General features: G+C 35.3%; 3 protein-coding genes across 7 annotated transcripts; all 3 read left to right on the forward strand.

Moving 5' to 3' along the window:
- Positions 1 to 3023: 3023 nt before the first annotated feature.
- On the forward strand, positions 3024 to 5373 carry LOC147399879 (embryo-specific protein ATS3A-like). Its single transcript, XM_086446622.1, has 2 exons — positions 3024 to 3349; positions 4797 to 5373. The coding sequence occupies exons 1-2, from the start codon at positions 3248 to 3250 to the stop codon at positions 5274 to 5276; spliced, it is 582 nt and encodes a 193-aa protein (XP_086302748.1). The 5' UTR covers positions 3024 to 3247; the 3' UTR covers positions 5277 to 5373.
- Positions 5374 to 8143: 2770 nt separating this feature from the next.
- LOC147399880 (uncharacterized) lies at positions 8144 to 14022 on the forward strand. 3 transcript variants are annotated; one of them, XM_086445439.1, is made up of 3 exons: positions 8144 to 8675; positions 9416 to 13328; positions 13733 to 14022. In XM_086445439.1, exon 2 carries the CDS (start codon positions 9441 to 9443, stop codon positions 13275 to 13277), a length of 3837 nt encoding a protein of 1278 aa, XP_086301565.1. In that variant the 5' UTR covers positions 8144 to 8675; positions 9416 to 9440; the 3' UTR covers positions 13278 to 13328; positions 13733 to 14022. The 3 variants fall into 3 exon arrangements, with proteins under 3 accessions (XP_086301565.1, XP_086301563.1, XP_086301566.1); XM_086445437.1 differs by having other exon boundaries at positions 8145 to 8675; positions 9412 to 13328; XM_086445440.1 differs by having other exon boundaries at positions 8145 to 8675; positions 9456 to 13328.
- Positions 14023 to 18583: 4561 nt separating this feature from the next.
- On the forward strand, positions 18584 to 27405 carry LOC147399881 (uncharacterized). 3 transcript variants are annotated; one of them, XM_086445434.1, is made up of 3 exons: positions 18584 to 19012; positions 20051 to 24166; positions 27202 to 27405. In XM_086445434.1, the coding sequence occupies exon 2, from the start codon at positions 20075 to 20077 to the stop codon at positions 23972 to 23974; it is 3900 nt and encodes a 1299-aa protein (XP_086301560.1). In that variant the 5' UTR covers positions 18584 to 19012; positions 20051 to 20074; the 3' UTR covers positions 23975 to 24166; positions 27202 to 27405. The 3 variants fall into 3 exon arrangements, with proteins under 3 accessions (XP_086301560.1, XP_086301561.1, XP_086301562.1); XM_086445435.1 differs by having other exon boundaries at positions 20055 to 24166; XM_086445436.1 differs by having other exon boundaries at positions 18585 to 19012; positions 20090 to 24166.
- The last annotated feature ends 301 nt before the right edge of the window (positions 27406 to 27706 follow it).

Genomic DNA, 27706 nt, shown 5'->3' on the forward strand with positions numbered 1-27706 from the left:
ATAAAATTTTATCCTCTACAACCTTAAGCATTAAATCATGTTTTTGGATGCCACAAGTTGAGCCCAAGGACCCTTAGTGAGCGTGAGATCCTTACCAACTTAGTAAGACTAGTTGGATTGGATAAGTGGAAAAACACGCATACAAACATTTCCATACTAGCTTACTTAGTAAAGATTTCAAGCCTTATGAAGGTGGTTTTCTTCAAATGAATTACCACATTTACAACCCACACCACAGCCCTCTAAATTGCATATAAAAACTTAGATCAAACAAACATTCAAAATTCAAAATTAAAAAAACAACAATTTTTTTTTTTTTTTTTTCGAAGTTCATATAGAATCATGTTTTTGGATGCCAACTCTTGTGTGGAGAATGAAAAACTCCCAAGGAGGAAGAGCATGATGATTTAACTCCAAGAGGAGAATTTATGCTTGAACCAACTACAGCATGGACGAATTTTAAGAATCAGTTAGTTGAACTTATGTGAAATGAATATGATCGTTGTCATCCATAGAAGATTTATTTTAATTTTTTATTTAGAAATTTGCTTATATTTTATGTTACTAAATTTGTTAAATTGGATAATTATTTTTTAAATATACATAAATGAAATGAATGATTATTAAATTTATCTTCTTATAATATAATTTATTGTATGATGTGATCTTGTTATTATCACTATCCTTTAACTTAAGTTATTTTCTATGTGAGATACATTTAAATATTATTTTAATTTTGACAAAATCAACTTAAATCATAGGTATGGAAACATAAAGTTTTAATGCTACAGATGCTAATTCACAAAAAACTCATGCCATTTGGAATGATGCAATGAATAAGATCCTCCTTAAGACCCTAAAAGATGATGTGTTGTGTGGAGTAAGTGCAAAAAATGGAATGAAAGGTTTTATTTACATTCAAATTAAAATAGCTATGAAAGAAAAATTGGATATAATTATCATAAATGAAAATATTAAAAGAAGGATTAAAACTTGGAAACGATTTATCAAAAATGTAAAGGAATTGGAGAATCTAAGTGGGTTTGGTTGGGACCATGTGAGGGAGATGATTACTTTTGATGAATCAATTTGGGAAGATTTGATAAAGGTATAACATTCTATCATATTATAATTTTGATTTTTAAAATTTTCAGTTACATATTTAATCAATTTAACATTATTATTTTTCTATGTCACAGAAAATGACCAACCTCAAGAAGTATAAAGGAAAACTAATGCATAGATACGAAGAGTGGGCTGATATTTTAGATAATGACTTTGCAGCAGGGGGTGGTGTTTCTATAGGGTTAATGCCAGATAAAGAAACTACTCCAATTAATCTTACCGAAGATGGAAATATGGACAATCTTACTGCAGAGACTCAATCGTCCATCCCTATTGCAGAGTCTACTTCGCAAATAAGATCTTAGAAAAAAAAGAAAAAGAAATAGACAAAAAATCTCTGTCTTACATGGAGATTTTGTTAATATGACATGATGCATGGAAAATATTGCGAATGAGTTCGAAGCACGTACTATTCTTTTTTGGTAGTATTCTTTAAGTATGATTATGTGATTAGACCCACAACTTAATTGATAAATATATTATAATGTAACTTTAAAGTTATGGGTTTAAATTTATAATTTTTTTGAAATAATAATAATAATCAACTCTATTTCCAAGTTGGTTGTCCAAACACCAAAGTTAGAGTTATGTACAATTCTTTAATTGAATTTCTGTAGAATTGTAATCAATTCCAACTTCAACCAACCCCCACTTCCAAACACACCTTTAGTGAGGCTAGGTGGACTCAATCGCATATTTCATAGGGATTAGTAGTACTCAACACTTCCCTTATAGGGATTCGTATTCTAGGAATACTTTTTTATTGGAAATACTAAAGGTCTGTTCTTTACAGAAGTCAATTTCAGCTCCAGAAGATGCTTATAGAAGAAACAGAAGCTCAAAGCCTGAAAAGTCACATCTAACATAAACTTGTTCGTTACAGAAGCACATAAGTCAGAAATTGATGTTCATTTGACAGTTTTTTATTATTGGATTTTGATAAAATGACCAGAATACTCTTAATGTTATTAATGCACAAAAAATTAATAGACTACCTTAATAAATATATAATTATACTAAATATATATATATATATATTATATATATATATATATATATATATATATATATATATATATATTTTATATTAAAAATTTATAAAAATAATTTTTAATTTAAATAAATTTATAAATTTTATAATTCTATCAAAATTTCGACAACATCTTCTCTTAAAAATAAACATATGATAAATAAAATACTTGCATAATACACAATCCAACATTCATATACAGATAAAAGATATTTTGATAATAAAATAGTGATGATGAATTACTTTTGATCTTGGTAGTAAAGATGAAAAGTATTTTGATAATTTCATTTTATTTTTTGAAGTTTAGTTTAGTTAAAAATTTGATTAAAGATGAAGGATATTTTGATAACTACATTTAAGTTATTTTACGTTCTTAACTTCTCGCAAAAATCATTTGAAGAAGTCTTTCTTTGACAATTTCTTTTAAGAACTACTTTTAGATTTCAATTGAAATTCGTGGAAGTCAAAAAAATTCAAACGAACATCATTTATATGATTTTTTTTTTTGCTTAAAAGCAAAAAAAAAAAAAAAAAAAAAACAAAAAAAAAAGTGATTCTAAAGTTCAAAAGAACAGGACTAAGCTTCTCAACCCAACCGTCTGTTTGATTAGATTCCTTGTGTGTTTTTGAATCTTTCGATCTTCATTATTTTCTTTTTCGTCTTTTCTCTCTAACCTTTATAGTTAGAACTTGGATCCTGAACGGTGTCTACGTGGCACCTTGTGGTAGAGAAACAGCTGAAATCCTCATTCCATCAAACCACACACACAGCTTTAAAATACAAGCGAAGAAATCGAATCCCTCGTCATTAATCATGGAAAAAGTGATTAAAAACTAGAACAGATACTTTGCCCTAAATCAATAGAGAATTATCTTTAAGAAAGCAAATGGAATGAGTAGAAGACAAGGAACCCTAACCTTAACAAAAGTTAGGGTTTTAAAACAAAGCCCTAAAAAATTACAGCAAAACATACGAATCTCCACTTTTTGAGTTGGAGAAGTAAGGACGATTGAAATTGTATAAAAATTGAGCGAGATCTATTACAATCTAGTGTATCTTCTTCAAGTTCGAAATTCAGAGATTAACGAAAAATGGCGAAGATCAGACAAGTAGTCTTCGTCTTCTGTGCTCTTCTTGTTGCTTCGGAGATAACTGGACTCGTTAGAGGCGAAGGATCCTTGCCTGATTCGAAGGTAAAAAAAATTGAAACTTTAATTCACAAACCAGTGATATAAGCTTCGTAACACTAACGTCAAACGACGTTTGAGATTGACCAGTAACTGAACGGTTGTGATGGGATAATCTCCTCGAGATTCATGTCATTGACAATCAGTATTCGGTACTCTTTTTAAAGAACGAATTTTTCTGCTTATGTCAACGTATGTTTAATGGGGAGCCTGAAACGTCGTTTGAGGGCTAGGAAGTCCGTATACAAATCTAAAACTTTCTTGATTTTATATTTCGGTGAGAAAACAGGGATGTTGTTGTAAATGTTTAATAGTAATTTTGACATGGATATGAGGTATTTTGATAAAAAATTATTTTTTTAAGGGCATGTTTGGTACAAAATCCAATTTTCAAAGTGTATTTATTGCACTTTAAATTGTGCCCTTAGGACACACGGTAACAAAATCCTTTTAAAAATATAGAGTTGCTATTGCCACACGAATTGTGTGCACGTCTTGGGATGCTTCATATTGGAATTGGTGTGGCATTAGTAAAAGTTGGCAGGTCAATAGTAGCTCTCTAAAAATACCATTAGAAACCTTCATTTAGACATGGATGTCCATATTTTGGGGAATATTCGGAAAACCCCCTATTTTTGAAAATTATAACGTGCTCCTTGACCCTAATCTTTGTTGAAAGGTTATCTAAATCACCCTTTACAATAAAATAATTTTTTTTCTGTCCAATGGAGAATATATATTTTTTTTCGTGCAAAAGATGGTTTTTTTTTTTCTTTTTCCTTTATAACTTTCTTTTAATATGATTTTAAAAATAAGGTTTTAGGATCCCTTCCTAACCTGTTTTCAAGTTGATATTTATTGATAATATATAATATTTTTTCTTGCCGAGCATATTAATTGATAAATAAATTTTATATCAATTACAAACATTTAAATTTGTAAAAATCATTATTACATATAATGAAATATCGATCCAATAACCCAAGTCAAATCTGCGTAGGGATGGCAACGGGGTGGGTTTGGGCCAGGTTTAACTAAACTTGTCCCCAACCCCTATCATAATTGTTTGCCCTGAACCTGACTCGGGTCTAATTTTTTCTACGTATCTTACAACTTAGCTAGGTGGCACTTTTTGATAATAGTTATATATATATATATAATTGGGGCGAGGTATATCAAAATCGTCCACACCTCAAAATCGGTTAAAATATTGAAAATTCAATCCTATGGGAGTTAGGTAAAATTGCCTTACCCAAATCTGCGAATTTTGAAATCATGTATTATCATCTTATAATGATAATAATAATGTTGAAGTGACCTCAAGATTGTACCTCATATTTCACTTTCGTAGCGTGGATGTTATAGGAACCATCCATGTCAAGCAAGTGAGATATGAGATACAATCTTTAGGCCACTCCAGCTGACTCTAATGATAAATAATTTATATTTACAGGAGAATTGCAATTACACAATTACAATCAAGACCACATGCACCAAGAATGCAGGCACTTCCAATCATATAAGCCTACGATTCGGTGATACAAAGTCGAACGATGTTTTGATACAACATCTCAACACCAAGCACTTTAGACAAGTGGACCCATTAGAACCTGATTCTCTTGATGATGTGGCAAGAAAACCTTTCAAAATGTGCACAGTTGATGAATTCCAAGTGATGGGACGATGTGTTGAGTCGCCAATTTGTTATCTTTATTTGAAATCGAAGGGGAACGATGAGTGGCGACCAAGTCTCATACAGGTCCATGTGTCTGAAGCATCACATCTCTCATCCAATTATTTCTCTTTCCGTCGGTACCTCCCTAAGAACGTGTGGCATGGATCCGACACGTGCGACACAAATGTTACTCCTTTTGGAATCAAGCATACAAGGAAGGTGTTTGGCACGAAGCCGATGTTAAGAGGAAATAACTAGAACAACATTGTATTTTGTTGAAATTACAGAACCAATTTTTTATTTTACGAAAATGGTTATCTAATGTATGATGGTTGTATGAATAATTTGATTAGCATTGCCTTATGTCTTTGACTTGAAATTAGTGCCTTGGACTTAAGAATGTGAATTGGACTTGAGAACCCTATGCTCGGCTTTTAGTGCAATTTTTCTCTACCCCCCACATAAATAAATATGAAAGAAGATACGTAGTCATTTTCATAAATCTATGTAATAAAACACAACGGTGGATCCCACTTTGACTATAGTTCTAAGGTATAAAAGTTTCACTTTAACTACAGTGGAGAGGATTCACACTACCCCACTTTATTCCTTTCCTCTTCATCCACTTCAACTTTATTGTCTTTCCTCCCCCTCCCCTCCCTCCCTCCCTCCCTCCCTCCTCCTCTCTCAATAATATCCTTACAATTTTACTATTTTTCCTTTTTTACTCATTTAACCCCAAAGAGGATGCTATGACACGACCAAACTCTAGTATTAGATAAAACATGTCTTATTCAACAAAATTTGCAAAATACTTAACCATTTCCTTAAAACACGCTTATGTTAAAGAATACATCGTATAGTGGAAGCATTTCCATCTCACCAAATAGTAAAAGTAAGCAAATGTGATGTCTCTTCATCTCTTTTGAAGTTAGTTCTTGGCCTAGTTGGTTGACATATTGTTGAAATCATAATATTTTACAGCTCAATTACTTGTGATACATGGGTTGTCATTGGTGCATGTAGATGATTGGATTGATAAAAAGGTCAATCTAACTAGTCACAAGGTGAAATTGTATTTTTCCAATTGATGAACAATAACCCAATAGCAAATAGATTTTTAAAAGGAATGTCTATTGTAGTGTGAGTACATAATCTTGCAGGAATTAAATTTAATGTCAAAAAATATTTTCAATCAAAAAAGTAATAATCAATATTTGAAATGAGAAAATTAAGCCATATTTATATTGATTGACGTGCAGAGCATGATTTCTTAAAAAAGAATTATATCGTGCATTTACGTAAGTATGATGTTATTAGGTTCTTATGTATCTTCTCACATGATTCAACAATCAATCCTCCTTTCAAACTACAATAAACCTAAAAAATTTGGTCCGAAGACTTCACCCTTGAGACGATAAGGATCCTATTCTCTATCAAGTTTCTATAGCCATTTCAAATAGGAAATTTTGAAATCTATGACTATGCCCTATCTTAATGTTGGTTTAAGTACCTCTTGATATTATAATGTTGTAATTTGTAACCATTCAAAAAAAAAAGCTATATTAGTTCAGGAACCTTAGAAATAGAAGCATTATTTTGTACTATAATAGGATTGTAATATCCAAAAACATCAAAATTTCTGCATTAAGAACTTTCTTGAGCTAAAATATAATGTCTTAACGATAATTTCTATTTATCAAAAAGAATAAAAAAACATATATTTCCATGCTTTAAGGTTCGATAAACACCAATGGAAGTAGAGAAGGAACAAATCCATGCCTTGAGCAAGGGGACAAGACTTTCCTTGCTAATTTTCCTTATCACATCAAGGGTGGCTTTTGTTAGTGCCTTGGACTTGGGCGTGTGCCTTTGACTCGAGAACACTGTGCTCAGGCACCTTAATGTTCATCTTTGAGTACCATTTTTCTCTGTCCCCAAATCTATATAATAAAACACAACTGTAAATCTCACTTTTGTGGAAGACAAACTTCCATCTAACTACGATGTTTATCTCATGCGACTAAAATTTTGTGGCCCAATTTATTGTCTTTCCTCTTCACCTCGTATAACTTTACTATATTTTCTCTTTTACTCTTTAACCCATTTTGTTGTTTTTCATTTTTTACCCCTTAATTTCCATTTTTTTTAATAATACCTCTAACTTTATTTATTTTTCGCTTTTACCCCTTAATCTCAAAGAAAATGCTTGTGCCATATGAACCCTAATAAAAAATAAGATATGTTGTTATTTTCATAAATCTTATAATAAACAAAACGATGGTTCCCACTTTAGCTATAATGAAGTGGGGTCCATACTATCATACTTTTATTGTTTTTCCATTTTACTCCCTTCAATTTTATTGTCTTTCCCCTCCCTCTTTTCAATAATATCACTTTAATTTTACTATCTTTCCTCTTGTACCCTCTTTTCAATAATACCCCCTTCTAATTTTATTATCTTCCCTCATTTACCCCGTTAACCCCATAGATGATGCTACAATACAAGCAAACTAGTATTAAAATAAAACATATCTTATTCAGTAAATTTCTCAAAATGCTTGATCATTTCCTTAAAAATGACATTGTGTTCAAGTAAGTATTGTCTAGTGGAAGTATTTCCATCTCGCTAATAGTAAAAGTAAGCAAATGTGATGTCTCTTCATCTCTTTTGAGGTTGGACACTTGGCCCAGTTGGTTGACATATTGTTGAAATCGTAATATTTTACAGCTCAACAACTTGTAATACATGGGTTGATAGAAAAAATCAACGATTTCTAGGTTAAAAAGTGAAGGATTTTTCAATAGGAGGTTTAGGCGAGGTTGATATCAATGGATGGATTGAAGAAGGGGCTGGACACGTTTGTAATTTACCATAGTGGTTGAAGAGCATGAAGTTGCATGTGTATATATATTTTTTATAGCAAGATCAAGGGTTTTTGGCAAAAAATTGAAATGATGGCCTTTAAGTCATTTTTAAGTAGTCTACAAGAGAAGACTGAGGTCAAGGGGCATACCATTAGTTTGAGAACATAAAAGGTATCACAAATATTCACCAAAACATGGAGAGGCATATCTAAATCACCCCAGTAATTTAAGACTTATTAATAACAGTTAACGGCCACACTTAAACAGATAACGGAGATGGGCCAACCAACGTCAGAAGCTAAGGTCCACTAGCGGTTAGACAGTTAGTGTTCGTCAGATCTGACGGCCGGAAATTCAAAATACAGCCGAGATCTGACCCACAGTGACAGAAACGACGTTATCCTCTGCAAAGCATTCGGCTTGAGTGCTGAGTCGCCGTCTATCTATGACGAAACCCTAACCCTTTCCCGCTCTAACTCTGCGAACACGTCTTCTCTCTCATTCTTCCTCCTCTATCTATCTATCTATCTATATGTCCTTTTTCGTCTTTTTATCTATCGCACCCTCTCTCTTCATCCGACGACCAATATTCCTCCACGTCATCGTCTTCTTCTTCGTTTCCTGCTCCCCCATATATATTACCTTCTCTTTTTCTTTTCTTTACTTTGTTTCTTGGGCTTTCAGAGATACAAGAGATTACTGAGAAATCTTAAATTCGACATTTTTACATCGATCGATGCTCATCAATCTCGCTCGAAGATCTGAAATAGATTTTGTCTAACGAATTAGGTATTGTTCGTTTGATTCTTCCTGGATTCTTGTTTTTTTTTTTTTTTAAATATTTATTTCTGTTTTTTCTAGGTTTTTTTTTGGTAGGCGTTGAGAATTTGCTGTTTGATTTCGATTGAGAAACTGTTCGACTAACGAATAGAGTATTGTTTCCTTGATTCTGTTTTTCCGCCATTTTCTTTTAGTTTTTCTAGGGTTTTTGCGTTTGTGTGTATAAATTTCTTTACTTTATAGAGTTTGAGAATTTGCTGTTTAATTTCGATCGAGAAACTACTCTACTAACGAATAGGTTGTTGTTTGCTTGATTCTGTTTTCCGCCATTTTCTTTTAGTTTTTCTAGGGTTTTGTGAGTATATGTGTGTGTGTGTGTGTCTTAATTTCTTTAGTTTATAGAGTTTGAGAATTTGGTGTTTGATTTCGATTGGGAAAATTCTCGACTAACAAATAGGGTATTGTTTGCTTGATTCTTCTTTGATTCCGTTTTTACACCATTTTCTTTTAGTTTTTCTAAGGTTTTTGTGTGTGTAAATTTCTTTAGTTTATAGAATTTGAGAATTTAATGTTTGATTTCGATTGGGAAACTGTTCAACTAACGAATAGGGTATTGTTTGCTTGATTCTTCTTTGATTCTGTTTTTACGCCATTTTCTTTTAGTTTTTCTAAGGTTTTGTGTGTGCGTGTGTGTGTGTGTGAATTTCTTTAGTTTGTAGAGTTTGAGAAATTTCTGTCTGATTAGGTAGACGAAGTACTGAGATATTACTTTTCATGGCGATTGTGAAGAATAACTCTAGGGTTTGGAGATTAGAAGGAGAGTTCTCTCTGGAGAGTAGGGACAGTATGTCAAGTGATGAGGATGTGCCTCACCGATGGAGCTCGGAGTCTGATGAAGACTACGACAACGATGATGCTGACTCAGGAGCGGGTTCTGACGACATTGATTTGTCAGATTTGGGGATAATCGGGGAGGAATTATGTAAAGTTGGGAATCGGACCTGTATTATTCCATTTGAACTCTACGATCTTCCAGATTTGAGCGAAATTCTCTCAGTGGATGTGTGGAACAACTGCCTATCTGAGGAGGAACGGTACAGCCTTGCGGAGTACCTACCTGACATTGATCAAGAGACATTTATGCGCACTTTGAAGGAGCTCTTCTCCTGCAACAATTTCCATTTCGGAAGCCCTCTTGTCAAGCTCTTTGATGGGTTGAAGGGGGGATTATATGATCCAAGAGTCGCGCTTTATCAACAAGGTTTGAATTACTTTCAAAAGCACCGACACTATCACCTACTGCGGAAGTATCAGAATTCTATGGTTGGAAGTCTTATCCAGATAAGGAATGCTTGGGAGAACTGTATGGGATATAGTATTGAAGAGAAGCTTCGTGTTTTAAATTTGAGGAGAAGTCAAAGGAGTCTGAAGTACGAAAATATGGAAGATTTGGGGTTGGAGACTGACTCCTCAGGGAGAGAGGATTTCGGTGAGGGTTTCTGGACCAAAAGATTGAAGGCAAAAACAATAGGGTCAAAGATGGGTCATCGAGAGAGGGCTATGACCATTGAATCAGCAAAATATGAAAAACAAAACCCAAAAGGGATATTGAAGTTAGCTGGACCGAATGTCCCTCCTGCGAAAGGTTTAATGAGTCGCTTTCCTTATAGTTATCCTGGCTTGGAGACGAAATCTAGGCCAAAGGCTTCAATGTCAACTGTTGCTCGGCAGAAACCATTGGTTGGGTATGACTTGGGAGATCGGAATACTGTGCGTGGCAGTACAGTGGCTAAAGCTGCATTGATGAATCCGAGAAAAAAACATGAAGCTTTGAATAATGGGAATGGCTTTGCCGCTGACTGTTCCATGGGTTTGTCTTTGCCCTTGAAGAATGATGCTTTACATTCTCAGGGTAAGAAGTGGAAAGTGAATGAAATGACCGATGTGAAGATGTTGGCTGCGAAACTTGATAGAAATTCCTTCAACTATCATTTCCAAGATTCTAAGAAAAAGGCCAATCATCTTGATACGCTTCAAGATCAGGTGAAAGACCGAGCTCAGCATCTGTTATCAAAGGAAAACCTAGTTAACCGGTTCCCAGGAAAACCACCCTTTCGACATGACAGAATGCAAGATGAAGCCTTTGATGACTTGGGTGTTGGAAGTAATAATTGGAATGTGCGGCAGGAGTTTCAGACTGGTAAAAAAAAAATTAGCAGTGATCCAAAAGTTAAATATTCTAAAAGTTCTCCACTTCAGATGAATGATACTTACTCCCGATCCAATCATAGATTTAAAACAACACAAGAGAAGACCATAAGGGAGTCCTCGCATAATGGAGATGTGGAAGACACAGAAGAGGTAAGAGATATGAGTATGTTCACCCATAGTGACGAAACGGAGACAGAATCATCAGAGCACGAAGATAAAGAATATATTACTCCGAGAAGTAAGGTGGGTTATCACAGGGGGGGCTTAGAAAAAGCCAATGAATTTGTGAAGAAAGATAAACAGGAGTATGGTCAAGCTCTTGATCGAGTCATATACTCATCCGAAAAGGTGGGTGATCATGGTGAACAGATGCATGTACCGAAAGGTGCCTACTCTTTTAAAGGAAAACAAACAGGTAAGGTAGGTGATCCCTGTTACATGCTTAAATGTGCAACTGTAGTTTTGGAGGAAAGAAACCTCTCCGGTTGTGCTACGTTAGGCGATAACAGTAAGAACAAGACTCATAAATCTGTGAAGAATGGTCTGCATGAAACCCCCAGATTTGTGGATGATCGAAGGTCAAATGATAGACTTGCAAAGAAAGGTCAAACCCCTGAAGCGCAAGTAACTGATCTTCTTGAAAAACCGAATATTTCCTTGTTAGGGTGCAACTCGGTGACAAAGAAGCAGAAAGTGAAGGTTGATGAGACAAACATGGATGGTCCAGATGAATCTGACTACCTGCACTCAGGTCCACAGAAGCAAGTTGATGATCCGGCTTCCTTGAAGAAATTTGGCAAAAGGAAAGTAGAGGCCAAAAGTGGTTCTTTGGCCACTATGGTGACTTCTGAGAGCGGATTGAGAGATGTAGATCCAGAAACAAAACCTACGAAGAAGCCATTCACTTTGATCACACCTACTGTTCACAGTGGCTTTTCGTTCTCTATTATACACCTTCTTTCAGCTGTTCGTGTGGCAATGATTACTCCACTCACAGAAGATGTCTCAGGGGTTAGAAAACATCTTGAGAAGCCTAATGAAGTAACGCAGAATGGAAAGCATGGCATTGGCAAGGGGGAGGCCCATGTTCATTCTCATGAGAACGTTGATGTAAGTATTTCTGATCGCGGAGGAAATAAGAATTTGCCATCTCTCATTGTTCAAGAGATTGTCAACTGTGTGAGATCAAACCCTGGAGATCCGTGCATTCTTGAAACACCGGAGCCACTTCAGGATTTGGTCAAGGGAGTACTAAAGATATTTTCATCCAAAACAGCACCTTTAGGAGCTAAGGGTTGGAAGCCACTCGTATTCTATGAAAAATCTACAAAAAGTTGGTCGTGGGTCGGTCCAGTTTCTTCTGTCTCATTGGATACTGACACTGTTGAAGAGGAGACATCTTCTGAGGCTTGGGGTCTTCCACACAAGATGCTTGTGAAATTGGTCGATTCATTTGCTAATTGGTTGAAAAGTGGTCAAGAAACACTTCAGCAACTAGGAAGTCTTCCTCCACCACCTTTGATCTTGATGCAGCGCAACCTGGATGAGAAGGAAAGGTTTAGGGACTTGAAAGCACAGAAGAGTCTCACCACTATCAGCCCAAGCTGTGAAGAAGTGAGAGCTTATTTTCGTAGGGAGGAAGTTCTAAGGTATTCGGTTCCAGACAGGACCTTCTCTTACACAGCCGTCGACGGTAGAAAATCCATAGTTGCTCCTCTAAGAAGGTGTGGTGGTAAACTGACATCAAAAGCCAGAGACCATTTTATGCTTAAACCCGATAGGCCACCACATGTTACGATTCTGTGTCTTGTGAGGGATGCCGCTGCCAGATTACCTGGAAGTATTGGTACCAGAGCAGATGTTTGTACTCTGATAAGAGACTCACAATTTATCGTGGAAGATGTCTCCGATACACAGGTTAACCAAGTTGTTAGTGGAGCCTTGGATCGTCTCCACTATGAACGTGATCCTTGTGTACAGTTTGATGGAGAAAGGAAGTTGTGGGTTTATTTACATAGAGGTAGGGAAGAAGAAGATTTTGAGGATGACGGTACCTCATCTACAAAGAAATGGAAGAGACAAAGGAAAGATCCTGCTGAGCAATCTGATCCGGGAACAGTAAATGATGCTTATGAGCTTAGTTCCGATGTCAAGATTGAGCCATCATCGACACATGCAGGGGAGAGAATGGAACTCATTTATAATCATTCAAGTAATGGGGAGCCGTTTGTTGGCTCATTACGAGATAGTGTTCATGAGGGACATCCAATTGGTTGGAAGGTTCTTGGTTTGAATTCTGTTCAGGAAAGCAGAATACCATGTCAAGAAAATCCCACAAATGAAGAATTTGATGATGGAACCTTTAGCAGTGATCAGCATGACGGGCCAAGCTTCTTGTGATTAACGATGAATTATGAACTTGAAGCACCACGCTTTACAGGATAATTCTAGGTAAACTTCAATATCATTATAGCTTTAAATTTTCTAAATTTCATTGTTCATCACTGCAACCATGGGAGTTGATGTTTTTAGGTTCGTCCTGAATGGCTATAGTTATTTATAGTGTTAAATTTAAAAATCAGAAGTAATTAATACCATATTTTGATATTAATTTATGATATGTGGACAATGTGTCCACATTTCATATTTTTTGAAGTTGGCATATCCCCATGTGGTTGTGCTTGTTGCATAGGCGTTTATCTGATTTCTTATTTGCCAAGGTTGTCTGAACTTGATATTGTTGCAGTTCATTTACTAATGTGGTAATAAGTTTATGTTTCTTTCTGTCAGAATAAACATCGGCATCCATTCAATATCATTTCTAACAATGCAAAACATTGGCATATATTTTGCAGGATTAGAAGTCAACCAAAATAGCATGGCATGATCATTGCGCACGAAGTGCATGTGCAGATGGTAGAGGTATGAAATTTTACATGTATAGTTTCTTACTTGGAAAATATAGCATAGGAAGTGCAACTTGTTGAGGCCCAACATTGTTATTCTCCACAGTAAGGATACCACCATATTTTTTTGGGGTTCATTTATTTATTAATAGAGGAAGAATGCCATCATTATACATTTATAATATGGCAACATGTAGATTTATATATCATAACAACCACATTTGTTTCAACTTAAATAATTACAGAAAATTGATCTTAAATTGAAGAAGGATATTGAAATAAATTCAAATATGAATAGGAGATACTTTGATTGCTTTCCAAATTTATTTCTAATGCGATCTGTTCAAATGAACTTAAAAAAAACTAATCTGAAGATGATTGGGATGGGACAGACATTCTTAATGTTAATTCATCCTCTCAAAATTTGTGGTATTATGTTTACCCCATGCAAAATTCAATATTAGCTTTACCCCCTTTGATTGAAAGTTGACGTTACTTTTTGTTGATGAATTAACCGTGAAATTTTCATTTAGTAATTTCAGTTTTAAGAGTATTTGGAATAAAATCAAGATTCCATCGTAAATTCATAAAGGGACCTTGACTTTTGGTTTTTTTTTTTTTTTGGGGGGGGGGGGGGGGGACTAAACCTAATACTATCGTTTTCACGATATTCACGAGGGGCATCGCTAAAATATCCTTTGAAAAAAGTAAGGAAAATTTTGATTCAATCATATGTATTATGTGCATAAAAGTCTCATGGTGTCAAATATTTAAAAATTGAAAGTGCTAAGGTTAACACTGGTAATGTGGTAGAGATGTGAGATTCAACATTGTTTGTTAAACTACAAGCATCCGAGATGCCATGTGACAGTTGATAAGGATGATTTTGATCTTATTTGATTGGGAAAGAAGTTCCAAAATGGACAGACTCCTACTTGATGGAATTATATTATTTTAATCTTGATTGATTGTGCAATTTAAATTGATTATGATTGATTGCCACCTATATTTATATATTCAAGAGATGAGAGGACGTATTATAAGGTACGACCAATTTAATTTCCAAATTGAATATGTGTTTGAATGATTGCAGGGAATTGGTGGCCTTAGTGCGTGATAAAAATCACGACTCTTAAGAATGGGGTGTTGCGATGAAAATATACAAAACATTAACCACACCCCATTCAAATGAGTTGGACTAATTAATGGGATTTTTCCAAAAAATGTGTGCAACTTATATCCAAATTCTGGTTTCAGTACACTCTTCATTTTAATTCTCAAAACATGCATTTCCAATTAATTCGTCACTTTTATGATCAATGAATTCACTGGGTATTAAAAGTGATTAACTCATGAGTTCATAGGTTATAAAAATGATGAATGCACGTTTTGAGAATTAAAATGAACAGTTCACCAAATTCGGAATTTTGTCATATTCAACTAATGAAATGGAGATTCTCCCCTAATTAATTTGTGTGTTATAAGTAAAAGTTGGGGTGCCAAGAGCAGCTCTCTAAATAAAAGGAATTAGGTGAAAGAATTGAGTTGAGGTTCTAGTATTTAAACTTAAGACTCAGATCCCAATATGCAGTTTCTTTTGTTCAACACGTTTTCAAGGTGTGTCACAAGACTCAGATCCCAACCGAATTTTTTGGGGATTCAATGGGAATTTTTTGTGTGCCTAGAGTATTTATGTAATCATCTCAAAGTATATATTCATAACTTCAATGTAAGTCTTTCTGTGAGAGAATGAGAGAGACCCCTTTGTAATCCTTCGCTTCTTATTATATGAAGCAATCGAGCCTCGAAGTATGTAAAGTGACCTTGTAAATCTGTGTATGTGTCTTTGTTTATTTTACTTTTTGTGTTTGCTATTTATTAGATCGCTAATTAATTTCGGACTCGAAATTTTCACTCGGTCTGTACTCAGCTTATGTGGCGAAAGCTTATCTTGTGTATCCCAAAGAAAAAAAATCTATGGTTTTGTTCCCTTGCCATGTACTAAGTGAATTTTCAAGTTAGAAAATCATGTCTCTTCTTATAATTCTTTGCAATGAAATAATTTTTTACTGTTTGATGATTGTACTAAAAAGAGAGTTGATTTTTAGTTTTGAGAGTAGGGGTAATTGTGAGAATAAAAATAGTAGGTACGAAAATCATTTTTCCATGATACAAGGAGGGAAACATTTGGGCAACATGAGAAAACATTTTCTTGCCAAAGGTGGAATATCTCTTTGGAAGAAAAATGAATTCCAGAAAAAAATGCAAATGCATATATATATATATATCAAGGTTTCAAAACTCGTCTGGGACTAATACATATCGCCCGAGTCGTCTTTGTATGGTATCAAACATAGACGAGACGGACATACAAATCAATGTATTAGACGAGATTTAAAATCTCATGTTCATTTTTCTTATTATTGAAAGAGACATCTTAAACGTATCGGAAAACTCTTCTGAGATGACTTGATATCTGGCATTGACGAGACGAGAAGTGAACCCGAGTTTTAAAACCATGATATATATATATATATCGATCCTGAAGTCATCTCAAAACGTTACGAGGTGTACTCTTTGGATATTCTAACCTATGAGCATTTTGCTAAGAAAAATCATAAATATTGGAATCAATCATTTTTTTTAATACATAATGGATTTTATAAACATCATGTCTGCAGTATGGATTTCAATCCAGTTTAAAATGAATTGTAAAATAAATAAATTGTTATTTAAATAATAGTTATTAAGTTTATAGCTAAAGCTGGATTAGTATACACTCAATCACTGTTTTAATGTCATTTTATATAGAACATAAATACTCAAATTCTTACAAAATGATTTGTTTATATAAAAATATCAAAATCATACTGACTTGATTCTTTGAAGAGTTGCATGAGACTTTGAAAATCTCACCCTAGATGTCTCAAATCTTGGATAAGTCCTTAAGTGTCTAGAGGTGTCAATGGGTACCCATTTAACTAAATCCCAAAATCCTGATTGTAATCCCTTTGCATTAGAATCGATTAGAATCAGTTTGAACTGAGAAAGATTTGAATTGAGAATCAATTTTTATTCTTTTAAAGAGTGAATTTGAAAGAGCTTGTTATGAATTTATTAATTGGATAATTGGAACCAATAGGATATGGAACAGAGAAAATTTAATGTTTTTAAGAGAACTGAACTGCAACTAACCCATTGACACACCTACATGTGATAAGTGATTCACAATGCATATCTCACTTCGACGTATATAAGTAAACTTTGTTTGTGACGATTCTCAAAAACCATAATGAGTTAGCGGCCCCCCATAAAGAGAGGAACAAGTCTATTGGCAGCCAATAACTTTAGAAAATCCTATTGACACACAACTTTTACTTATAACACACCATTCTATATGTAAACAGTTTTTTATTGTCAAAAGGATTGGTGTCTTGCAAGTAAAAGTTGGTGTGTTAATAGAAGCCCTCCAACTTTTATTTAGGCCAAAGGTAATTTTTTTAATAACTGAGTTTCCCTATAGACAGTGGATCAGACCTTTATTTTAGCTTTGCCTAGTCCATAGACCATGGTTTTGTTCAAGGACTTGTCTCGGGTTAAATGCAACATTTGCACATCACACGTACCAGGTAATTGAGGGTGCACCCTCGTGGGTAGACCATAATGAATTAATGTTTATATTAGGTATCAAATTCACGATCTACGAGGATTAATCGTTTATTGGTCCAAAATTGTCGTTAAGCCAGCCTTTCAAAATTTACTTATTAAAGGTGATTTGAACTCAAGATCTCTTCCTTTTTAAAGAGAGACATTAACTATTATGCCCTAATACTTCTTAGTTAATTATTTTTTGTTTAGAATAAATATTCAAAGAAAAAATGGAGAAACTCTTGCCAAGTACCCTCAATTTCTAATGTATGGACCATGGACTAAACGGCCACTGCCTGAAAGGACTATGTCCAGGGGACCGCCGCCCTCCCCCACAAGGTACATCTCGCGCCTATGGGCCGCTATAACTATCCAAGAAGACACTCGAAACTGGAAGGATAAACAAACCCACCCGGTGGACTGCCGAGCTACAAGTCCTACGACACAGGAGCGGGATTCTCTAAAAAGCCAAGGTCGTGGGTGGCCAAGAGGGCCCACTTGGAGACTTGGGTAAGTGGTACAAATGCCATTGGTATTGAGCAAATTTTCCCTTATACATTATGAAATTGAATGTTGGGTGGTTAAGAAGTATTATGTCAATAAATTGAGGATAATAAAGATGAGGATGTTCGAATACCCATCATAATAATTAAAATAAAATAAAAACTCCAATAAATTATAAATTAAAAAAAAGTCTATTAAGATAGTTTGGGCATGTCGAACAAAAGTTAATTATTCTTTTTATTTAGAGACATATTTAAGTCAAAAGTTCTAAAAGAGCAAGAAAAAGAACTTTTAAGAACTTTAACGGACATAGTGGGAAAAAGCAAATATGAACTCTATTTCAATAACAAACGACACAACTCTTAATGGAATAGAACAAAGGAATAAATCTTTTTTAATTGATCCTAAATCCTAAATCCTAAACCCTAATTCTTGAATTGAGACTTAGATGACACAATCTTAATAATGTTGGAAACTTTTTATGTCCAACATCATTTGATAATAAAATTATCATTTTGTTTGATCCAGAAGAAGTGAATCTCTCCCAGATTTGTTAGTTTTTGAAAAACTACTACTATTTTGCTAATAAACATTATAATGAATGTCATTTTGGTAATTTTTCCCTTTTTTTTAAAACTTTATATTATACAAGAGTCCACTAGCGGTTAGTGTGGGTCAGATCCAAGTGCCGGAAATTCGAAATAATGGCCGAGATCTGACCCACAACTACAACGAAGACATCATCTTCTCCCTTTCCTACTCTAACTCTGCGAATACGTCTTCTCTCATTCTTCTTCCTATATCAATCTATCTGTCCTTTTTCGTCTTTTTATCTATCGCATCATTCTCTCTTGATCAAACGATCAATATTCCTCCACGTCATCGTCTTCTTCTTCGTTTCCTGCTCCCTTATATTTATTACCATCTCGATCTCTTTTCTTTCCTTTTATGTTTCTAGGGTTTTCAGAGGTACAATAAAAGAGATTACTGAGAAATCTCAAATTCGACTCTTTTACATCGGTCGATGTTCGTATGTCTCGCTCGAAGATCTGAGATTAATTTCTACTGACGAATTAGGTATTTTTCGTTTCATTCTGTTTTTTGGTATTTATTTTTCATCTCTTTTAGTTTTTCTAGGTTCTTTATTTTTTGCTAGAGATTGAGAAAATTTTCTCTTTGATTTTGATTGACAAACTGTTCAACTGATGAATTAGGTGTTGTACGTTCGATTCTTATTTGATTCTGTTAGTTGTTTTCGTTTTTTAAGTTTTCCCAGTTTTTTTTTTTTGGCTAAAGATTGAGAGTTTGCTGTTTGATTTCGCCTGAAAAACTGTTCGACTGACGAATTAGGTCTTCTTTGATTCTGTTTGTTGTTGTTATTTTATAAGTTTTTCTAGGCTTTTTTTTTTTCCGATAGAGATTGAGAATTTGCTATTTGATTTCGACTGACCGTTCCACTGATGAATTAGGTATTGTTCGTTTGGTTCTTCTTTGAGTCTGTTTGTTTTTTTTTTTCCCCAGCTAGAGATTGAGAATTTTCTGTTTTATTTATCCTAAAAAACTGTTCGACTAACGCATTAGATATTGTTTGTTCGATTCTTCTCTGATTATGTTTGTTGTTGTTGTTTTAAGTTTTTCTAGTTTTTTTTTTCCCCCGCTAGAGATTGAGAAGTTGCTACTTGATTTCGCCTGAAAAAACTGTTTGACTGACAAATTAGGTATTGTTCGTTCGATTCTTCTTTGAATTTGGTTTGTTTTTTAAGTTTTTCATGGGTTTTTTTTTACTGCTAGAGATTGAGAATTTCCTATTTGATTTCACCTGAAAAACTGTTGGATTGACAAATTAGGTATTGTTTGTTCGATTCTTCTTTGATTCTGTTTGTTATTGTTGTTTTAAGTTTCTCTATTTATTTTTTTCACTAGAGATTGAGAATTTGCTGTTTGACTTTGCCTGAAAAAATGTTCGACTGACAAATTAGATATTTGTTCTTTTGATTCTTCTTTGTTTCTGTTTTTTCTTTCCCAACCTTTTGTTTTTCTAGTTTTTTTTAAAAATGTTTTATTATTATTAGTTTTTTTAAATTTCTAGAGGTTGAGAATTTTCTGTTTGATTAGGTAGACACTGAGATATTACTTTTCATGGCGATTGTGAAGAATAACTCTAGGGTTTGGAGATTAGAAGGAGAGTTCTCTCTGGGGAGTAGGGACAGTATGTCAAGTGATGAGGATGCGCCTCACCAATGGAGCTCGGAGTCTGATGAAGATTACGACAACGATGATGCTGACTCAGGAGCGGGTTCTGACGACATTGATTTGTCAGATTTGGGGATAATCGGGGAGGAATTATGTCGAATTGGGAATCAGACCTGTAGTATTCCATTTGAACTCTACAATCTTCCAAATTTGAGTGAAATTCTCTCGGTGGATGTGTGGAACAACTGCTTGACTGAGGAGGAAAGATTCAGCCTTGCGGAGTACCTTCCCAACATTGATCAAGAGACGTTTATGCGCACTTTGAAGGAGCTTTTCTCCTATGGAAATTTCCATTTTGGAAGTCCCCTTGTCAAACTCTTTGATATGTTGAAGGGGGGGTTATATGATCCAAGAGTTGCGCTTTATCGGCAAGGTTTGAATTACTTTCAAAAGCACAGACACTATCACTTTTTGCGGAACTATCAGAATTCTATGGTTGGAAGTCTAATCCAGATAAGGGATGCTTGGGAGAACTGTATGGGATATAGCATTGAAGAGAAGCTCTGTGTTCTTAATTTGAGGAGAAGTCAAAGGAGTCTGATGTACGAGGATATGGAAGGTTTGGGGTTGGAGACTGACTCCTCGGGGGGAGAGGAATTCGGTGAGGGTTTCTGGACCAGAAGATTGAAGGAAAAAACAGTAGGGTTGAAGAAGGGTCGTCGAGTGGATGTTTTCTCTCGTGAGAGGGCGATGACCCTTGAACCGGCAAAATATGAGAAACAAAATCCTAAAGGGATATTGAAGTTAGCTGGATCGAAGGTTCCTCCTACAAAAGGTTTAATGGCTCGCTTTCCTTATGGTTATCATGGTTTGGAGACGAAATCTAGGCCACAGGCTTCAATGTTAACTGTTGCTCGGCAGAAACCAGTGGGAGCTGCCCACGGGGCAAGGGGTCATATAAGAGGTGACGATGGTGTGGACGAACAAGCTTATGAAATGACTGTCCAAAGAGATCGGAATGCTTTGTGTGATGGTACAGTGGCTAAAGCTTCATTGCTGAAACCAGGGAAAAAACATGAATTTTTGAAAAACAAAAATGGCTTTGCCGCTGACTGTTCTATGGGTTTGTCTTCATCCTTGAAGAATGATGCTTTACATTCTCAGGGTAAGAATCGGAATGTGGATCAAATGGTTGATGTGAAGATGTTGACAACAAAACTTGATAGAACTTCCTTCAACCATCATTTCCAAGATTCTAAGAAAAAAGCCAAACATCTTCACACGCTTCAAGATCAGGAAAAAGACCAAGCTCAGCATCTGTTATCTAAAGGAAACCGAGTTGACCGGTTACCTGGAAATCAACCCTTTCGACATGACAATATGCAAGAAGCAGCCTTTTCTGTGGATCATACAAAAAATTGGAATACGAAGCAGGAGTTTCGGGCTGGTACAAAAAATTTGATCAGTGGTCCAAAAGTAAAATCTCATAGAAAATTTCCGCCTCAGGTGAATGATACATTCTCCCGTTCCAATCATAGTTTCAGAACAATACAAGAGAGGACCAGAAGGGAGTCCCCGCATAATGGAGGACTGGACACAGAAGAGCTAAGAGGTATGAGTACGTTCACCCATAGTGACACAACAGAGTCAGACGCATCAGAGAAAGAAGATGAAGAAGAATATGTTACTCCTTTGAGAAGTAAGGTGGGTGATCCCAGTGGAGGCTTTGAGGATCATCGGCGTGCTTCTTTTAAGTCATTGCCGAATCCTAAAATCGCCAATAAATTTTTGAATAAAGAGAAACAGGAGTATGGTCAAGCTCTTGATCGTGTCATATACTCATCCAAAAAGGTGGGTGATCTTGGTGAGCAGTTGCATATGCCAGAAGGAGCCAACTCATTGAAAGGAAAACATATGGGTAAGGGTAAGATTCATGATCCCTGTCACTCGCTCAAATGTGCTACTGAAATTTTGGAAGAGAGCAACTTCTCTGGTTGTGCTAAGTTAGGTGACGACAGTAGGAGTAAGACTCATAAATCTGTGAAGAATGGCCAGATGCCTCGGTTAAATTACATGAATGATTACTTTGGGGATGAGGAGGATGGTTTGCATGAAACCTCTAGATTTATGGATGATTATGTGTCGAATGATAAGAAAGGTCTGACATCTGAAGTGCAAGTAACTGACTGTTGTGAAAGACCAAACATGTCCTCGTCAGGGTGCAACTTGGTGACAAAGAAGCGGAAAGTGAAGGTGGATGTTGCACACATGGATGGGCCAGATGAATCTAACTACCTGCATTCAGATCTGCAGCAGCGAGTTGATGATCCTCCTTCCTTGAAGAAATGTGGCAAAAGGAAAGTAGAGGCCAAAAGTGGTTCTTTGGCTACTTTGGTGACTTCTGAGAGTGGATTGAGAGATGTAGATCCAGAAACAAAACCCATGAAGAAGCCATTCACTTTGATCACACCTACTGTTCACAGTGGCTTTTCATTCTCTATTATACACCTTCTTTCAGCTGTTCGTGTGGCAATGATCACTCCACTTACAGAAGATGTCTCAGAGGTTGGCAAACGTCTTGAGAAGAGTGATGGAAGACAGAAAACAAAGAAAGAAATACAGAACGGAACACATGAAACTGTCAATGGGGATGTAAGTACTTCTGAGTGCACAGGGCATAAGAATTTGCCATCTCTTACTGTTCAAGAGATTGTCAACTGTGTGAGATCAAACCCTGGAGATCCTTTCATCCTTGAAACACCACAGCCACTTCAGGATTTGGTCAGAGGAGTGCTGAAGATATTTTCATCCAAAACAGCACCTTTAGGGGCTAAGGGTTGGAAGGCGCTCATATTGTATGAAAAATCTACAAAAAGTTGGTCGTGGATTGGTCCAGTTTCTTCTAGCTCATTGGATCCTGATACTGTTGAAGAGGATACATCTTCTGAGGCTTGGGGTCTTCCCCACAATATGCTTGTGAAGTTGGTCGATTCATTTGCTAATTGGATGAAAAGTGGTCAAGAGACTCTTCAAAAAATGGGAAGTCTTCCTCCACCTCCTCTCAGATTGATGCAGCCCAACCTGGATGAGAAGGAAAGGTTTAGGGACCTGAAAGCACAGAAGAGTCTCACCACCATCAACCCAAGCTGTGAAGAAGTGAAAGCTTATTTTCGCAGGGAGGAAGTTCTAAGGTATTCAGTTCCAGACAGGACCTTCTCTTACACAGCCACCGATGGTAGAAAATCCATAGTTGCTCCTCTAAGAAGGTGTGGTGGTAAACTGACATCAAAAGCCAGAGACCATTTTATGCTTAAACCTGATCGGCCACCGCATGTTACAATTCTTTGTCTCGTAAGGGATGCAGCTGCCAGATTACCTGGAGGTATTGGCACCAGAGCAGATGTTTGTACCCTGATAAGAGACTCACAGTTTATTGTGGAAGATGTCTCTGATATACAGATTAATCAAGTTGTTAGTGGAGCCCTGGACCGTCTGCACTATGAACGTGATCCTTGTGTACAGTTTGATGGAGAAAGGAAGTTGTGGGTTTATTTACATAGAGATAGGGAAGAAGAAGATTTTGAGGACGATGGTACCTCATCTACAAAGAAATGGAAAAGACCAAGGAAAGATGCCACTGAGCAACCTGACCCGGGAACGCTAAATGATGCTTATAATGAGACTAATGAACAAATCGCAGGTGATTCAGATGCTGCGTATGAACCTAGTTCTAATGTCAACATCAAGCCATTATCTATGCATGCATGGGAGAGAACAGAGCTCATTTATGATGATTTGAGGAATGGGGAGGAAGACACTAAGCCGTTTGTTGGCTCATTACGATAGGGCTCACGAGGGACATCCAATGCATTAGAAGGATTCTGTGCAGGAGAGAAAAGTGTTGTGTCGAGAAAATTCCACAAATGAAGAATTTGGTGGTAGAACCTTTAGCAATGATAGGCACTCCGGGCCAAGCTTCTTGTGAATAACAGCGAATCATGAACTGGAAGCACACCATGATTTGCAGGATTTCTCCAGGTAGCCTTCATTAGCATTATAACTTTACATTTACTGAATATCATTATAGCTTTGTGTTCATTACTGCAAGTGGAAGAATCGAATTTGGATTTAGTTGATTCATATACCTATACACAGTATTGATGTCTCTCACCACATATGAGGTTTACCTGTTTGTTTCATCTGTTGGTGCCATAGTCAAAGAACTTTTACCTGGGCTTGTCTTTGAGGTTGGGTTTTGTTGGACATCATTTAATAGTGCAACGGGGATATTTGCATCTCTTGGATGTGATCTGGAATTCAAGATATCTTGTTATCTGTCTGATTACGTGATGACCAGATCTGCTGTCTGTACCATCAGAATATATACACACTTTAAACATAGATATGAACTAAAGGTAAAAGAAGAAAAAAGCTCTACTCTGCTTCTAGAAAACTCGGGTGCCTGTTTGGCACACTATCTTTAAAACAATAATTAAAATTCTTAATCAAGTAAAAGTTTATTATTTTCGGTCATGCTGTTAACCTCTAATGGATGATGGACAATATTTAAGATATGCATCCTAGTAGGTGTCAGCTAGCTTATTTGGTAAAGTCTTTGGGTGATGGTACCAGAGACCTGGGTTCAAATCCCACCAGCACTGAATTACTAAAACTCATTAAAAACAGGCTTACCGATCAAAAAAAAGAATATATATATATATATATGCATCCTAAATATTGCTCATATTCTAAGGGTGGGTTGCTAGTTCAGATTAATGATGGACAATAAATACGCCCCTTCCAAAAAAAATTCTGAAGTATTTAGGTTCAATTATCCATGGAGGTGGGGAGATTTATGAGAATGTTATCCATGTAATTAGTATTGGGTAGATAAAGTGGAAAAATACTATTTGGAATATTAGGTGATCTGTGTCTATTGATCAAACTAAAGAGGAAAATTTTACAAGATGGCAATAATACCATTCATGCTTTATGGAGCTAAATATTGGGCACTCAAGAAAACTAAATATAATCATCATTGATGCTTTAAGGAGCAAAATCTTGGACACTTGAGATAACTAAATGTTTCGTCGTATGTGCTTGACAAAAAGAGGATGTTGAGGTGGATCGGTTGTTATACTACGTAAGACATTCAGCAATGTGTACATTCAAGGGAGTTTAGGAATGCCCCAATCTATTACACTAAAATACTGCAAGGATAAAGGACCAATACAGCATGGATGCAAGATGTATACCTAAAACGAAAGCATCCGGTATGGACCAAGGTATTAAATTTTGATTTCGATGTGTCTGGAAATGGAAATATTTCGATGAATGTGGAAATGAATACATTTTTTGGAAATGACAGAAATATTGATGAACTTTTCATTAACCATGGTGGAAACAATAAAATAGGCATTAAAACACACTCATTAAGTCATCAAAATACAATAAACTACCGTGTGGAGTGAGAAATTGAATATCAATAACATTTTGCTACACAGACACACATGTATTGGGAGGCGTCAGTGGAAATAAGAATAATAATGTTGCATTAACTACATACAACTTAATATGTAAGACATTAAAATGAAGAAACTATTAAGTATTGCATTCATGTGTACTTATATTTCTTTTATTTTTTGAATAAGTATGAATAAATTGCTAATGTATCCAACTAATTGAAACATGGTTGATTGTATGCGTGCTTATATAAACATACTAATATGCTTAGAATAGATTAAAATAAGATGATATGTATATATATATATATATATGTATATGTAACTAAATAATCATAATTCATTTATACCAATGGATGAATGTTCTATGCAATTTTTATTAGTAAATAATTACAAGTTCTTCCTAAAAGCAATTATAAGTTTTTTCAAAAAAGGAAATATTTCGGTCGAAATTTACTATTCATCAAAATATTTCCACCAAAATATTGCATTTTTATACCTAAAAAATGATAATTTCGACCGAAATTCACTATTCATCGAAATATTTTACGAAATGATTAAGTGATTTCCACTGAAATATATACAAAAAGAAATTGTCAGTTTAATTTCGTGTCAGAACTTGTGGAAATATGTCGAAATTTAATACTATGGTATGGACATAACATAGATATGTCAATTATTTTGAAATATCAAGGTATCACAAGCCCCAGTGGGAGATAAAAGTTGATTGAGATGCTTTGACCATGTGCAACAAAGACCAATGACTGCTCCAGTGAAATGGTGTGGATGTAGTAAGAAACAATGAGTAGACACATGCCTTGACTGAAGCTCAAAATGGAGTTGGGTGTTGGAATAGGATTTATGTTGCCAACTCCAATATTTGGGATGAGGCATAGATCATAACGATGATATTATTCTTAAGTTCAAAAGTCGGAAGGTACTAAAATTGCCCACATTCTTGTTTAAACATGACATCGCAAACATACATAACCTCCACCATAATTAGGAAGCTATGCAATAGGTTACACTTATCTACGTGACAATAATACACCTTTGTAGGGGTTTTGGTGGTGTCGACCCATGTTAAACCAGCATGCCTGTCAATGTGCTAGATATAGGATTGGACACTTACTGTCAAATCTATCCAAAAAATTATTTCAATGATTTAAAAAAAAAAAAAAACACCAAAACTTTTTCGAAGGAGATTTTTTCGCTGTTTTTTATTCTATTCAAAGAAATAAATTAGAGATTGCACCATATTAGATTTTTTTTTACTCAAAGAATTACCTTATGTTCATGTTGAATGGCTATAGTTAATCAACTCATAAACTTAAAAAATGAAAAGTAATTAGAATATTATTTTAATATTAATTTATGGACATGCCCATTTTCATATTTTTCGAAGTTGGCGTATTCTTGTGTTGTTGTGCTTGTAATGTCGGTGCTTATCTACTTTGTTATACATGCTACGGTCAATCAGAGATTTCTGAAATTGATATTGTTGCAGTTCTTTTAATCCTTTTCCTACATTTCTTTCTAATGTGATAATAAGTTTATGATAATGCACCGAATCAACTTGACATCCACTCAATATCATTTTTAACAATGCAGAACGTTCAACAAAATTACATGGCATGATCATCGCGCTAAAAGTGCATGAGTAGATGGAAGGTATGACATTTTACACTTAAATTTTCTTTCTGTGAAATTGTAACATAGCAAGTGCAACTTGTTGAGGCCAAAAAATGTTACTCTCCACATTAATTTACATTTTGTTTACCTAGCTATTATTTATTTCAAAACACAATTCATTTATTTATTTATATTTTTTTTAACAGGGAAAGTATGTCATTATCATGCATTGCATAATGTGGCAAGAGGTAGATTTATGTGATGGAAACAAGTAGGTTTATTCTGGTTAGTAGTATTCGTAATGTTGACTGAATGCACAAGCCTTACTAGCTAGATTGATCCCATTAGGTCTTGCTCCTGCTCGTAATACACAGATCTATGCATTAGGCACTTGTGCTTCTTATCCCACACATTGTGTTCCTGCTATGTCCATGGTTTTAAATCTCGTCCGAAAACGAGACGACTCATCCTAGACGTCTCCATA

This window comes from Akebia trifoliata, chromosome 6 (genome assembly GCF_017979445.1).
Source record: "Akebia trifoliata isolate Shusen 1 chromosome 6, ASM1797944v1, whole genome shotgun sequence".
In the NCBI taxonomy this organism is placed as follows: Eukaryota; Viridiplantae; Streptophyta; class Magnoliopsida; order Ranunculales; family Lardizabalaceae; genus Akebia; species Akebia trifoliata.